This window comes from Petromyzon marinus, chromosome 7, assembly GCF_048934315.1.
Source record: "Petromyzon marinus isolate PM22_M1 ecotype Great Lakes invasive population chromosome 7, UKy_Petmar_22M1.pri1.0, whole genome shotgun sequence".
NCBI lineage: Eukaryota > Metazoa > Chordata > Hyperoartia > Petromyzontiformes > Petromyzontidae > Petromyzon > Petromyzon marinus.
In genome coordinates, this window is record NC_133673.1 from 15,673,636 (window position 1) to 15,690,395 (window position 16,760).

General features: G+C 52.5%; 1 protein-coding gene across 6 annotated transcripts in view; it reads left to right on the forward strand.

Moving 5' to 3' along the window:
* The window catches only part of LOC116940085 (transcriptional enhancer factor TEF-1-like), a 114,210-nt gene extending 98,859 nt beyond the window's left edge, over positions 1 to 15,351 (forward strand). For all 6 annotated transcript variants that reach the window (XM_032949408.2, XM_076065426.1, XM_032949407.2 and 3 more), the window contains one exon: positions 1,692 to 15,351. In XM_032949408.2, the coding sequence (XP_032805299.1) occupies positions 1,692 to 1,805 (114 nt within the window). In that variant the 3' untranslated portion in view covers positions 1,806 to 15,351. The remainder of the gene's footprint in view (positions 1 to 1,691) is intronic.
* The last annotated feature ends 1,409 nt before the right edge of the window (positions 15,352 to 16,760 follow it).

Sequence of the window (16,760 nt, forward strand, 5' to 3'; positions counted from 1 at the left end):
TAGGCCTGACACTACCACCAACCCTGACACTACCACCAGTCCTGACACTACCACCAGCCCTGACACTACCACCAGGCCTGACACTACCACCAGTCCTGACACTACCACTACTAGGCCTGACACTACCACCAACCCTGACACTACCACCAGTCCTGACACTACCACCAGCCCTGACACTACCACCAGGCCTGACACTACCACCAACCCTGACACTACCACCAGCCCTGACACTACCACTACTAGGCTGACACTACCACCAGCCCTGACACTACCACCAGCCCTGACACTACCACCAGCCCTGACACTACCACTACTAGGCCTGACACTACCACCAACCCTGACACTACCACCAGTCCTGACACTACCACCAGCCCTGACACTACCACCAGGCCTGACACTACCACCAGGCCTGACATTACCACCAGCCCTGACACTACCACCAACCCTGACACTACCACCAACCCTGACACTACCACCAGCCCTGACACTACCACCAGCCCTGACACTACCACCAACCCTGACACTACCACCAGTCATGACACTACCACTACTAGCCCTGACACTACCACCAGCCCTGACACTACCACCAGTCCTGACACTACCACTACTAGCCCTGACACTACCACCAACCCAGACACTACCACTACTAGCCCTGACACTACCACTACTAACCCTGACACTACCACCAGCCCTGACACTACCACCAGCCCTGAAACTTCCACCAGCCCTGACACTACCACTACTAGGCCTGACACTACCACCAGCCCTGACACTACCACCAGCCCTGACACTACCACCAGCCCTGACACTATCACCAGCCCTGACACTACCACCAGCCCTGACACTACCACCAACCCTGACACTACCACCAGTCCTGACACTACCACCAGCCCTGACACTACCACCAGCCCTGACACTACCACCAGCCCTGACACTACCACTACTAGGCTGACACTACCACCAGCCCTGACACTACCACCAGCCCTGACACTACCACCAGCCCTGACACTACCACTACTAGGCCTGACACTACCACCAGCCCTGACACTACCACCAGGCCTGACACTACCACCAACCCTGACACTACCACCAGCCCTGACACTACCACTACTAGGCCTGACACTACCACCAGGCCTGACACTACCACCAGCCCTGACACTACCACTACTAGCCCTGACACTACCACCAGGCCTGACACTACCACCAACCCTGACACTACCACCAGCCCTGACACTACCACTACTAGCCCTGACACTACCACCAGGCCTGACACTACCACCAACCCTGACACTACCACTACTAGCCCTGACACTACCACCACACTTGACACTACCACCAACCCTGACACTACCACTACTAGCCCTGACACTACCACCAGCCCTGACACTACCACCACACTTGACACTACCACCACACTTGACACTCGCTATAGCTGCAGCAGTCGCCCTAACCCTATCAATTGTACATCCCTGCAAGTGTTACCTGCTAAAACGAAAGGTAATGCCACGCCAACCTCGGTGGCAGAGTTCTTTGGTGAGCTGGCTGGGACCACCGACTCACTACCACAGTCGAGAGACCCAGTTCAACCACAGTAGCGGGGCAGGCCGAAGGCGCAGATGTCGAACCGACGATCTCAGCGTCTCTCGACGATGACCGCGATTGGGATGACGACGATGTGTATCGTGGTGCAGGTGGTAACAAACAGAGACACCCAGGAGACGCTGCTGTGCGTCGCCTACGTCTTCGAGGTCTCCACCAGCGAACACGGAGCACAGCATCACATCTACCGCCTCGTCAAGGACTGATGGGCCACCGCCATCATCGCTCGCCCCCCCCCCCCGTACTCCACCCCCCACACCTCAACCTGCATGGACTCTCCCTGCTCCAGCACGTGGTCAGAGCGCTCGGGAGAGTCCACCTCGCAGCGAAGACGAGGGGGGGGGGATTTTCCCTGGAGTCAAGCGGTCAAGTATCTGACGGGGAAGGGGGTCTTAGGGATACTGCGGTGGCTGTAGGGGGTCGAACTTTTTAGCCAGAATTTAAAGATTGCATTTTTATCATTGTTTTTATTGTTTATTTTATTCTTATTTTTGTAAAACGCAAATACCAATAAGGTGTCAAATTTACTTGGACAAGCAAAGTTGCGAGTAGATTTAAACACGTACACGTGTACAAGATTTAAACACGTACGTGTGTGTAAGATTTAAACACGTACACGTGTGTAAGATTTAAACACGTACGCGTGTACAAGATTTAAACACGTACACGTGTGTAAGATTTAACACGTACACGTGTGTAAGATTTAAACACGTACACGTGTGTAAGATTTAACACGTACACGTGTGCAAGATTTAACACGTACACGTGTGTAAGATTTAACACGTACACGTGTGTAAGATTTAAACACGTACACGTGTGTAAGATTTAAACACGTACACGTGTGTAAGATTTAAACACGTACGCGTGTGTAAGATTTAAACACGTACACGTGCAAGATTTAAACACGTACACGCGTGTAAGATTTAACACGTACACGTGTGTAAGATTTAACACGTATGCGTGTACAAGATTTAACACGTACACGTGCAAGATTTAAACACGTACACGTGTGTAAGATTTAAACACGTACGCGTGTGTAAGATTTAACACGTACGTGTGTGTAAGATTTAACACGTACGTGTGTGTAAGATTTAAACACGTACGTGTGTAAGATTTAACACGTACACGTGTGTAAGATTTAACACGTACACGTGTGTAAGATTTAAACACGTACACGTGTGTAAGATTTAACACGTACACGTGTGTAAGATTTAACACGTACGTGTGTGTAAGATTTAAACACGTACACGTGTGTAAGATTTAACACGTACACGTGTGTACGATTTAAACACGTACGTGTGTGTAAGATTTAACACGTACGTGTGTGTAAGATTTAACACGTACGTGTGTGTAAGATTTAAACACGTACACGTGTGTAAGATTTAACACGTACACGTGTGTAAGATTTAAACACGTACACGTGTGTAAGATTTAAACACGTACACGTGTGTAAGATTTAACACGTACGTGTGTGTAAGATTTAAACACGTACACGTGTACAAGATTTAAACACGTACACGTGTGTAAGATTTAAACACGTACACGTGTGTAAGATTTAACACGTACGTGTGTGTAAGATTTAAACACGTACACGTGTACAAGATTTAAACACGTACACGTGTGTAAGATTTAACACGTACACGTGTACAAGATTTAAACACGTACACGTGTGTAAGATTTAAACACGTACACGTGTAAGATTTAACACGTACACGTGTACAAGAGACAACGATCTCCTCCCCACGTATAGCCTTTACCAGGCTACTTGGGCAAGTGTTGTTTGCAAGCGCCTATTAAGGCCCAGTACAGCAGACGAGGGGTGGGTGATCAGCACCCACGGCCCGGCCGCCTTTGTCTCTCGAGTGGTGATGTTTACACATCGCACCAGGTACTTATTTGAGGCTGAGTCGACCTACGGGAGGCCCAGGACCGCTTCAGATAACAAGCCGCGAATCGAACTCGGGGCGCTGAGTTAGTAGCGCGGTGCGCTAACCACTACACCACCGCTCCCCACAAGACAAGCACGCACATACGCGCGCATTCACACACACACACACGCGTATGTTAAACTTCCTTTGCACCGTACGTAGCCAACCGTGCTAATTGTAGTCAACCAGTCAGTGGTACCCCTTTATACTTGTGTGGATGTCATGGCATGTGACTGTATCCTGAATGGAACACAGCCTTGAGAGGTGTGAGTGAGCCAGTAAGCTTGTTTCGGGAATACGTGTTACACGTGCGCATGTATGTGTGTGCTTGCACAGGTATGCATGCATTCGTGTGCGTACACGCGTGTGTTGGCGTCTTTGTACATGGTACCTATCTGTGCGCGCACGCATGCGCGCACACGTATCTGTGTGTGACCGTGTGTGCGGCGGGCAAGGCTGCATTGGCGGAATGGTCATCTAGTCCGCATGCTCATCGGAGGTGCGGAGTAAGGAAAACAAACTCATCCCCATGGCACCTGGGACTGCCCCGTGACCTGCTGTCGGCGAGCATCCGGCACTTGGCGTGGCCTCGGAGTGCACCTGGCCTGGCACAAGCGCCGTGGTGACGTCGCCGCCACTTAGTGGCGAATTGTGACTGTTGTTTTTTTGACTTAGCGGGAAGCGGTGGTGAAGTGGTTGGCGCAGCACTGCGCTACGAACCTGGCCACCCAAGTTCGACTCCCGCTCACGACCGACGTCGGCTGTTATGTGCGTGCACGTTTGCGTGTGTGTGCGTGTGTGTGCGCGTATATATGCGTGTGCTCGAATCCAGCCCTACCTTGCCCTATCGAACACTTCTTGCCAAATCGTACTTTCCTCCCCCCCCCCCTCCCGAGTCTCGACACTTTTTATCGTGAGAGTCCTCCCGCGACGGGATCTTTGGCTCAACGTTCCGTTGTTAAACGAGAAGTTTTAATTCCGCGCAGTGGGGGGGGGGGGGGGGGAGATTCAGACATGGATCGGATTGTTCTCACGCGTCACCGAGATCACGCGAGTCGGGTTGAATGCGACTCAACCCGGTACAACTAAGTTGACGCGACTCCGTTGAGGAGGTCCTTGTGGCGGTGCCTTCGTGCGCAGTGCCCCGGGGGAACTCGGTGCCGCATGGTGCCCTCAGGGCCAGTCCAATCCTCTTGAGACCCCCCCCCCCCCCCCCCAGCACAAGTGAACTTTCCCGCCCATCCCCCCCCGCCCCGCCAAACCCTTTCCTAATGGATTCGCCCATGACCAAATATGGCGAGCAGAGGTCGTGGCCCGGCGCTCAGCCAATCCACACACGAGCCTTAACGCCATGTGAGCCAATCAACTCCGAGCACGACCACTGGCCCTAACCGCGTTTTACTTGTTGATGTTTAACACAGTGCCAGAGGTCGCCTCTATTCAACACAGTGCCAGAGGTCACCTCTATTCAACACAGTGCCAGAGCTCACCTCTATTCAACACAGTGCCAGAGGTCACCTCTATTCAACACAGTGCCAGAGGTCACCTCTATTCAACACAATGCCAGAGGTCGCCTCTATTCAACACAGTGCCAGAGGTCGCCTCTATTCAACACAGTGCCAGAGGTCACCTCTATTCCACACAGTGCCAGAGGTCACCTCTATTGAACACAGTGCCAGAGGTCGCCTCTATTCAACACAGTGCCAGAGGTTGCCTCTATTCAACACAGTGCCAGAGGTCGCCTCTATTCAACACAGTGCCAGAGGTCGCCTCTATTCTACACAGTGCCAGAGGTCGCCTCTATTCAACACAGTGCCCGAAAATGCCTCTAACGCAGTGCCCAGTGTGTGTGTTTGTTCTCGTTACAATGTTACTATAAGGTACATGTACTGCCGGAGAAAAGTAATGTGTGTGTGTTTTCGTGAACGCAGCGGTGCCCGATTGCCCCCTCTATTTCACACGGTGATCTGTGTCGCCTATTCCTTAACCTGGATCTCCCGACTCGTGGAGACTCAACTCACTGCAATGACCACATGGTGGTCGTTCCCGCATCGCCCGCGCGCACACGCACTCACCCACACACGCGCACCCCCACATACACACACGCGCACCCCCACACACACACACGCGCACACCACACGCCACACCACACGTGCACACACACTACACGCACACACCACACGCGCACACACACCACATGCGCACACACACCACACGCACACCACACGCGCACACACACCACACGCGCACACCACACGCGCACACACACCACACACACACACCACACGCGCACACACACCACACGCACACACCACACGCGCACACACACCACACGCGCACACCACACGCGCACACACACCACACACACACCACACGCGCACACCACACGCGCACACACACCACACACACACACCACACACACACCACACGCACACACACACCACACACACCACACATGCACCACACGCGCACACCACACGTGCACACACACACGCGCGCACGTGTCCGTCCCACCCAACACGCAGCCGCATCCTGCCAAACCGCCTCTACAACACTCACTCCTGCCGTGCCGTGTGCCGGACTCCAGAAATCAGGAGTTTTACCTCCCACCGAGTTAGAGCCCAATGGGCTAAAAAGGGTTTTTAGGTTTTTTTTCTTCTCCATCCAAGTGCGACTAAGCCGGCAGCACAACATCGAAGCACGCCACGGTGGCCTGTGCATCGCTTCTCTCGCCTTTGCCACGACATTGCCAGCGTATCCTCTGCCGGGGACAGACACCCGCGCTCAAATGCCAACATCCGTTGAGCGTTCGATCTGTTGCTGATCTTCCCTCGCGCACCGTCCGTGGCCAGCCGTGCTCCGAGGTGATGCTGAGTTAAGAGTCCGGAGGGGTCTTTTATCTGCACCGCGTGACACCGCAATTACCCCCACCCCCACCGGTCTACCGATCTCTCACTGCAACTCTGATTCGACTCTTTAACCACGGAGAATGAAATCGCCTCTCTTTACCACGACGGCGGCGGCACTGCGTATTCAACGCGGAGTGTGCGCGTGTGTGTGTGTTGGCATCACTCTCGAATACAGCACGTCTCTTTAACACCACGTGGTTAGTGATGCTGATGCGTTGGCAGTGGGTACGCAAGGACAGTTAACAACAACAACAACAACAACAAACTCAATAGGTGAGAAATAAACACAATAGGTGACGTTTTGGGCAATAACCCTTCGCAGGTCACAAACTTGTTTTTTTTGACGAATACGTCGAGTGTGTCCTCTCTCTGTCACGGTGTGTGTCCCTGTCACGGCGTGTGTCCTGTCCCTGTCACGGCGTGTGTCCTGTCACGGTGTGTGTCCTGTCTCTGTCACGGTGTGTGTCCTCTCTCTGTCACGGTGTGTGTCCCTGTCACGGTGTGTGTCCTCTCTCTGTCACGGTGTGTGTCCTCTCTCTGTCACGGTGTGTGTCCCTGTCACGGTGTGTGTCCTCTCTCTGTCACGGTGTGTGTCCTGTCCCTGTCATGGTGTGTGTCCCTGTCACGGTGTGTGTCCTGTCCCTGTCATGGTGTGTGTCCTGTCCCTGTCATGGTGTGTGTCCTCTCCCTGTCACGGTGTGTGTCCCTGTCATGGTGTGTGTCTCTGTCAGGGTGTGTGTCTCTGTCACGGTGTGTGTCCTGTCCCTGTTAGGGCGTGTGTCCTGTCACGGTGTGTGTCCTGTCACGGTGTGTGTCCCTGTCACGGCGTGTGTCCTCTCCCTGTCACGTTGTGTGTCCTCTCCCTGTCACGGCGTGTGTCCCTGTCACGGTGTGTGTCCCTGTCACGGTGTGTGTCCCTGTCACGGTGTGTGTCCTCTCTCTGTCACGGCGTGTGTCCCTGTCACGGTGTGTGTCCTCTCTCTGTCACGGTGTGTGTCCTCTCTCTGTCACGGTGTGTGTCCTGTCACGGTGTGTGTCCTGTCCCTGTCACGGCGTGTGTCCTCTCTCTGTCACGGTGTGTGTCCTGTCCCTGTCACGGTGTGTGTCCTGTCCCTGTCACGGCGTGTGTCCTCTCCCTGTCACGGTGTGTGTCCTCTCCCTGTCACGGGGTGTGTCTCTGTCACGGCGTGTGTCCTGTCCCTGTCACGGCGTGTGTCCTCTCCCTGTCATGGTGTGTGTCCCTGTCACGGCGTGTGTCCTCTCCCTGTCACGGTGTGTGTCCTCTCTCTGTCACGGTGTGTGTCCTCTCCCTGTCACGGCGTGTGTCCTCTCCCTGTCACGGTGTGTGTCCTCTCTCTGTCACGGTGTGTGTCCTCTCTCTGTCACGGCGTGTGTCCTCTCTCTGTCACGGCGTGTGTCCTCTGTCACGGCGTGTGTCCTCTCCCTGTCACGGCGTGTGTCCCTGTCACGGTGTGTGTCCTGTCACGGTGTGTGTCCCTGTCACGGTGTGTGTCCTCTCTCTGTCACGGTGTGTCTCCCTGTCACGGTGTGTGTCCTCTCTCTGTCACGGTGTGTCTCCCTGTCACGGTGTGTGTCCTCTCCCTGTCACGGTGTGTGTCCTCTCTCTGTCATGGCGTGTGTCTCTGTCACGGCGTGTGTCCTCTCTCTGTCACGGCGTGTGTCCTGTCCCTGTCTCGGCGTGTGTCTCTGTCATGGCGTGTGTCCTGTCACGGCGTGTGTCTCTGTCACGGTGTGTGTCTCTGTCACGGTGTGTGTCCCTGTCACGGTGTGTGTCCTCTCTCTGTCACGGTGTGTCCCTGTCACGGTGTGTGTCCCTGTCATGGCGTGTGTCCTGTCATGGCGTGTGTCCTGTCATGGCGTGTGTCCTGTCACGTGTGTGTGTCCTGTCATGGCGTGTGTCCTGTCATGGCGTGTGTCCTGTCATGGCGTGTGTCCTGTCACGTGTGTGTGTCCTGTCATGGCGTGTGTCCTGTCATGGCGTGTGTCCTGTCACGTGTGTTTCTCGTCACCGTTGACACGGAGCACGCGCCCTCCCTCCACGGTGGCTATGAGATGTTGACTACCTCGCCTGGTACGCAGGAGGTCATGAGTTCTATCCCGACCCAGACGACGCCTGCTGCTGTATATTTGGAGTTTGCGCGTCTGTCTCCCCCAGTGGTCGCGTGGATTTTTCTCCGGGTCCTCCGGTTTTCCCTTCCACGTTTAGAATCAACATCACGCGTTTATTTGGCTACTTGGATAAATGTGCACACGATGATGATAAGCCACTTCATTGAGCTATCATTTGTGATCACCAGGTCGCTTCTGAAAAATAATCATATAGTTCATCTTCTTTGGTTCTTTCGGTAAAGTCACGTAGAATGAGAATAAAATAATAAAATAAAACAAATAAAATTCTCACGACGTTTCGGCCACAACACAAGTGGTCTTCTTCAGGTGAATCGAAATCATATAGTTCATTGGGCTTTATCTGGAAATAATGTTTAGGATTGTATCGCCCACTCCACACACGAAAACGACACAAAGACGACACGAAGACAAAGATGCTCCGTATCGCCTTAACAGACTGGAGGGACTCCACACTCACAGTGCCCGTTTCTCGCACGCACGCGCCGCGAATCTTGCCAAAGGTGCGCTCTCGTGCCCGTCGAGTAGACAGATGATGATGGTTACGATGATGATGATGATGGTGACGATGATGATGATTATGATGATGTTGACGATGATGGTAACAATTATCGTAACGATGATGATGATAACGGTACACATGGGCGCTTGGAAGAATGTTCGCGAAGAATATATATACACACAGGTATATTTGGTGTGTTTGCAGATGTGCCTTTGCTCGTCAGGCTATTTGACGATGATCAAGTCACTCCTAAATGGGGGGCGGCGGGGGGGGTTTGGGGGGCACTTAGTTAATTGATTAATTAACCCCGCGGTATCGTCACGACGGTGATGATGTTTTATTTTAATTATTTTATTATACAGAGAGAGATGGAGAGGTAATAGAATATTAATGGTTTTTCTAAAAAGCGTTTGATTTCCTTCAAACAGACGAACTCGCGTGTGTTGTTATACATTACATGTACGTGGTGTTAATATCATGTCACTTGTTATTATTCTACCATTATTACGATTGCTATTTTAATAATTGTTATTATTATTCTAAGGTGGTGAATTTTTTTAAAAACAAATATATAAATCGGTTACGCGGTAGAAGCGCCTGCAAGAGGAATTCAGTATCGGATTGCAAACGTATCTCTCTCTCTCATTTTTTTGTAATAAAATATGGAAAAACGAAACTTAAAACATATATAAATTTTAAAAACATAAATAACCCTACAGTATATATACATATCTGCATCTTGGTTGGCAAACGTGTAGTTTTTATCTTCAAGGAAATCTCGTAACTCCACCCCCCCCCCCCCCCCCCCAACAATATCTATATTAAAATAAACAGTTCTTATCATTCATAATTGGGTTCATTTTGGGGGGTCACGTATCGGAAGTGTACAATGTTCATTTCAAACACGAGGCCTCCACCACCCGACGCCAACCAATCGAGTCAAGCTGTCCCCCGCTCGATATTGAGGACAAATTTATACGAAAAACAATACACACATAAAAAACAAATAACTCTATTATTATTATTGTTATACGAACCAAGTTTCGCTGGAGATGCTCACATCGCTGCATCGTCTGGCGTTGACGAAAGCCTCGGCTGCCCGCGCGTCGGGTGGCGGAGGGCTCTCAGCCACGTCACGGGCGCTCTACCTCCAACCCCGAAGTAAAGTGGGTTGCGAATCGCGGTGGTGATTGCCGTACGTCCAGAAGCAACTTCTCTGCAGTCGCATACTCGCAGTGGTGATGCCGTGCGTGAAGAGACCAAGGCTAAAGCCAACAGGTTCCCAAGCAGCTGAAGGTCTCCCTTCCTCCCTTCCCCCCTTCCCCTTGAGTCACGAATCAAATATCAGCTCTAATTGAACAAAGTCTTAAGAAAGGGAACGACTAATTAACATGCGAGCGAATTAATCTCATTCGTACCAATCTTGTCTGTATCGCTCCGAAAAAAATGTAAACTGATTGTGTTCGCGTGAGCAGTGGCGACACGAGTAAAATTAGTGATTTAAAAAAGAGTGAACACGTTCCGTAATAATGACGTCACTGTGGAACATTGCACGCTATATAATAGGCGACAGTTTGGGCACTGGTCCTTCATCATTGTATGTGCTGTTTAGAAGGGTCATTGCCCGAAACGTCGCCTCTATTATATATTTTAAGGCCACGGTGTTATTGACGGATGTATTTACTTGTTTTGCATCTCTCTCCTCGACCCACTGTCCGTGTCTCCTGCCTTACAACCCTCGTCTCCGCGTCTTATCTAACGTCTCGATCGGTCATCTCAACCACGAGCCACGATCGATCCATCCACTGCTAGATCAAGGCAATGCCCAAAATTTATGTACGTTGCACTTATTTCACGCCGTACGTAGCCAACCGTGCTAATCGGAGGTGCGGGGAAAGGACAACAAAAATCAGTTCTAAACAAATGAGTTTTCAATCTCGATTTAAAAGCGCATAGCCACAATACCGTTCTAATATCTGAAAGATTTTAAAATCCATCACCACAAACTATCATAATCGTGCCATGTAAAATAATAATCCCATAAATCGCCTACACACTCAGAGTTCATAAGTCTAAAGGGGGTCCCCCCCCCGCCTCCCTTAGCCCCTCCCGCCTCCCTTAGCCCCTCCCGCTACGGAATCAGCACCACCACTGTGACGTACCGTCCCACGTGACGCTGTAGCTTCGGTCACGTGCCATGACTGCATCCCCCTCCCCCCATGTATTTGTATTTCAATGCCAGCCTCGCGTCGCCCGGCGTGCGACTGTCGCCGTCGATGTTGTCATGGATTTTTCACAAGGATCGACACTGCGATCGGGGTGCACCCATCGACAGATCGCGTTCCGAAAGAAACCGGCGGATTTTAGGTGACTTTTTTTTCGTTACGCAAATCGCATGCAAATGATATGCAAGACGAGTCGGCCCACGTGACGTTACGGCGAACGAATGGAACGAAAACAAAATCCGAGAAACGGTACAAACGCGACGGAGAACAAGCGAGGCGGGGGATAGTCGATTATTTAAACGCGGGGATTAATCGAATCGCTGGAAGGAGTTGAGGATGGAGGGGGGGGGGGGCTGGATAGGCGACCCGTTGTTTTCAACGTCCTCGCAGCGACTCTCGTCGCCAGCTCTCTCGGTCACGCGAAAGTCTCTACCCGTGTGCGGATGTCTCTTTGGCGACCCTTCCAAGAGACGTGGCGCGGGGGGTAGGGGGGGGGGGACGGCACGCGGGTCCCCGCTTTGCCCCGAGGCTTACTTGGGACGCCGCTCAGCCGCTTCGTGCGACGCCGGGCGCGACGTGGCGGCCCGAATCCCAAACGCCGCTCTCAAAGGCCGCGCGCAATTTGCTTTGAATCGCACAAGGGCGTCACGACGCCGACGGCTTTGCCCCAGACGTGTGAGCCGCTCGCTCAGACTATTGCGCCTGGCGCTGCAGGGTTGCAGTCGAGTGCTTGATCCCCGGCGAGCGCGTGCGCAGCCGCCGCTCGTCGCTCGCTCGCGCGATTGTCCTCACCGGCACGGTGGTAACGTGGTTTTCGCACTCGATGTTGCACGCGGCGGCGGCGGCGGCGACGGCGGCGACGACGATGACGATGATGATGACACGCGTAACAAACAAAGTTACGTCGTTTTACAAATCGCCACAAAGATGATCGCCACTTTTGACGGTCGAGTCGAGTCGAGTCCGTCTCTTGACTGCGACCCAAACCGGTTGCCTCGCGCAACCGCTCGCAACCGGTCGCGGAGACGCGTCCACACAAGTAAAGCGAGTCGGGTGTGCGCGCGCGTGCGCGCGTGCGTGCGACCAACAGTGGCACGCAACTTATCGCTCAGGACGTGGACCCGGGTTTAGAGAGAGAGAGAGAGTGAGGTGTGTGTGTGTGTTATTTGGTTCTGCAGGGTTGCAGTGGAGTGGTTGGTCCCTAGTGCCTTTTGAAGGGGGCCCGGGTAAAGTCGCCCAATGCTTAATTTCAGCAGCAGCAGCAGCAGCAGCAGCAGAGAATGAGTCTATCCATCCATGCCTGCATCCATTTTATTGCTACAAACCTGCCCCAATGTTAGGAATACATAGGATACACAGTTATATAGGATTATCATCAATAGGCGTACCTTGTACTTTCAAGTGAGTGGTAGTGCCTTACGCCGATACATCCTTACTTGCAGACCTGTGGCGAGCTTCAGCAGCCTTCCGGAAGAAGACAAAACTATATATGTCGAGTGAGAAATTAAGCGCTGTAAAAATACTATGGAGATTATATATGTGTGTGTGTGTGAGTGTGTACACGTGACGCTCTTTGCTCGACCCCATGACTGTGTTGACGCGTTACCAGCGACGGCTCCCATCTGTGCTCAAACTCAAGAGAACTGGTCACGGCAACCAACAAACAAACCCCCATGTTACAGTCCCTGCGTGCCAATCCACTGCTGGATGGACGACGAGGGGCCTCTTCTTCCCCTCCCACCCCACACTAGCCACGCTGTTGTGAGTCGTGGCGGGGGGTTTTTGTTCGTGTTAAATCGTATTTAACCATACTTCACCACGTTGTTACGGTGCCGGGGGTACGGGAGTGGAGTTGGCTGCTGCACGCTGACGCCCCCTCTGCATCGTTCGCAGTTTCGTTTGGTTCGCGGCGACACAAAGAGAGAGAGAGACTTGAGGCGACACGGGATCCAGCCAGGTTTCGTTTTTTTAAATAAAGGGGAAAAATGTATAAGTAAATAAATATAACACGAGGCCTTGGTGAATTTAGGTCAGACGACAAATAACAGCATCGGCAGCAGACAAAGATCCCCTCCCGTGGAGCCTTCAACAGACTGTTGCTGTGCCACGTGCTGTGAGCGAGCGGGACCCGTAAAAGGCGGCACGTGAGGGGGTGTGGTGGCCAGCACCACGCCCGGCCGCCTTTGTCTCCCTCGTGGCCATGTTTGCTACACTACACCGCTACACCAGGTACTCATTTGAGGCTAAGTCGACCTCGGGGAGACCCAGGACAGGCTCAGATAATCGTCACCGGTGTTGGTGGCCGTGGGCGGGAGTCGAACTCGGGTTTGCCGGGTTCGTGAGGCAATGCGCGACCACTTCACCGCCGCTTCCCACACAGCAACAGACAAAGGCGGTGATCCCCGGTATAGCCTTCGCGGACGTTTGGGGCAAGTGCTGTTCGCGAGCACCTAAACAGGAGACGGACGCACAGACACGCACACGCGCAACTACATGATCCTAACCCCACGCCGTCTGTACTCGTGAGATTTTTTTGCCAGGTGTGTTCAAGTGTTCACCTGATGACCTTGACCTCATTGGCCAGGTCATACGGATGTGTCTGTGCGCGCGCGCGTGCGTTTGAATGGGGCGGAGAGTTTTGGGAGGGTGGGGGGCGGAGTGGGGGTCATCGGACTTTCTTACTAATAATTATTCAAAACTAAATACGCTGCGGAAATAATTACAAACTTTTGTAGGTACTCACCTTGGCTGCGTGGTCTGGGCTGTCCTGCAACAAGTGTTCATCTTTCGTGGATTAAAAAAAAGATAAGATAACAAACAAAAAAAACCCCGATTTCAAGTGATTTTCAGGATCGCCCTCGATAGACTGCGCCGCGGTGGACTGCACGTGACCTCTTTTGTTTGACGGGTCGCCGCCTCAGTGACGTCACCGGATCGCTGCACAAAGTCGGCAAAGAAGAGAGAAGGTCGCGTCAAATCCAACGCGGAGTCGTCGCTTTGCCTCGCGCTCACTCTTTAACGGCAGCAGCACGAGGGCACGGCGGTGACGTCGCCGGCTTGAAAGTCTTGTTTAGCTGACTGACGCACGGGCAGAACTGGACGCACGTGACGCAGCGAGGGTTACAAGCCGTCCCTGTTTTTTTTTTCTCTGCCGGGATCGTCGCCTTGTTGTTTGACGAAGACAGCTGCTGTCCCGGGACGTGTCTTAAGGGTCCTGGGTGTTTTTGCGAGTTGCGTAATGTTAACGCGAATCCACCACATAAGCCAATGCATTTACAATAAATAAATAAATAACCCTCAACACATTCGTTAATACCAACTGCATGGCCTTAAAATAGATTTTTAAAATATATAATAGTCGACGTTTGGGCAATCGCCCTTCTTCATAACAGATACATATCAAGAAGGGTAACTGCCCGGTACGTCGCCTATTTTATTTTCCTTTAAGGCCACACTCGGACTTGTTGTTTTTGACGATTGTCGTGAGTTTCTTGTTGTTGAGTGTGCTTGTGCACCACTGATAGCCACAGCAGCAGCAGCAGCAGCAAGCCAATGTATCTTGCGACAGATCTCCGTGTGTTTCTCCTTCCTCTATGGCGACATTGTGAGCTATCCTTATTCCCGAACGGTACGTGTTGTCATTTTGTGTTGTTGTTGTTGTTGTGGTTATGCCAAAGAGGTGGCAAGCCTCGACGCATCGCTCTGGGAAGTGTGGCGACAAGGGAAGAGCCGGGTAGCACCTTTGGATTATTGAGGTCGCCGTTGCTGATGCGGTAACGTTGCGATGACGTTGTTTCTTTGGACTTGGACGCGGCCCTTCGTTTGCGCTGCAGAACAGAGATGTTTATTAAACTCTCGCGCTCTCTTTCTGTCCCTCTTTACTTTGTTGATATAAAAAAACAGATCTTGTGATCACGGTACAACGAACATTAAATCAGTCTCGGCCTTGGGTGGTTTTCGTTGATGTGTGTGGTTGGTAGTGGCCCAGCACTGCTATTCGTATGCGTAAAATACAAAAAAATATATTTTTTATTCCCGTGTCCACGTGGTCTTGGCCTTTGTATTTTGTCGTGCGAATGTGCAATGTTATCTGGTGGAGTTTTATTGATATTATCATTATCGTCGCAATAGGTCGTGATGATAATAATATTGACGCTCAGCGTGCAGTTTGTAACTTGCGCAGTATTTCACGGAGCGTGGATCCATGGCGAGGAGCCGAGCTCAGTGTCACTGAGACGCCAGGCGAAAGAGGTGATGGGGCCTTTCAGAAAGAAGTGGGGCCTTAAGAAAGGGGTGGGGCCTTAAAAAGAGTGGGGCATTAAGACATTGATGGGGCTTTTAGAAAGAGGTGGACCTTAAGAAAGAGGTGGGGCCTTAAGATAGAGGTGGGGCCTTAAGAAAGAGATGGGGCTTTTAGAAAGAGTGGGGCATTAAGACATTGATGGGGCTTTTAGAAAGAGGTGGGTCTTAAGAAAGAGGTGGGGCCTTAAGAAAGAGATGGGACTTTTAGAAAGAGGTGGGGCTTTTAGAAAGAGATGTGGCCTTTTAATAAAGAGGTGGGACCTTAATAAAGAGGTGGGGCCTGAAGAAAGAGGTGGGGCTTTCAGAAAGAGACGCGGCCTTTGAGAAAGAGGGAGGGTCTGTAAGTGCCCCTGAGAAGTCTATGCCGACTGAGCGCTGCTGCTGCTACCGCCTCTGCCGCTGTAATTGTGCAGCGGCAGGGGCAGCGGTGGCGAAGACGGCGACGATCGCCGAGTTCCAGACGGCGGTGGCGGCGGGCGGGAGGGCGCTGCTCGCGGATCAAACGACGCCCGGCAGCGGCGCGGGCTCCTTCTCCACCGCTGGATGAAGATCGCCGCCGCCGACGACGACAGAGTTCGTGGCGTCGCGACGATTCGGGGCAAATGCGCGCGACGCCGGTTTTGTTTTGGCTCCCGCATGCGCGCTGCGCGGCGTCCGTCAACCTCGGGGAGCGTGAGCGCCGCCTCCGCTGCCGTCTGGAACGTACGATATCAGGAAGCCACCTGGAGCTGTGATGCGCTTTTAACTCGTCGAGATTGACAAACACATCAATATAGAAGTGATATTTGTGCTTTGTTTGTTGTCCTCCTCCCCCCCCCCCCCGCCACCACCGCCTCCGCACCTCCGATTAGCGCAGATGGCTACGTACGGTGCCAAAGAAGTTCTACATACAGGACATACATAGAGGTATGGGGCTAGGGCCACGCCACGTGACCGGTTACGAGCCCTTTACGGTGGAGAGGTGGCGCAGTGGTCAGCGCACTGTGCCGTGTACCCCGACCGCCTTAGTTGGATTCCCGACCACGGCTCAAATCTCAACCGGTCGTGCCTCCCCATCCCACTTGGCTAAGCCACACTGACAAAGATCCCCCGTATAGGCTGTTGGGGCAAGTGCCATCAGCGAGCACCTCTGGAAGGCGGCACAGCA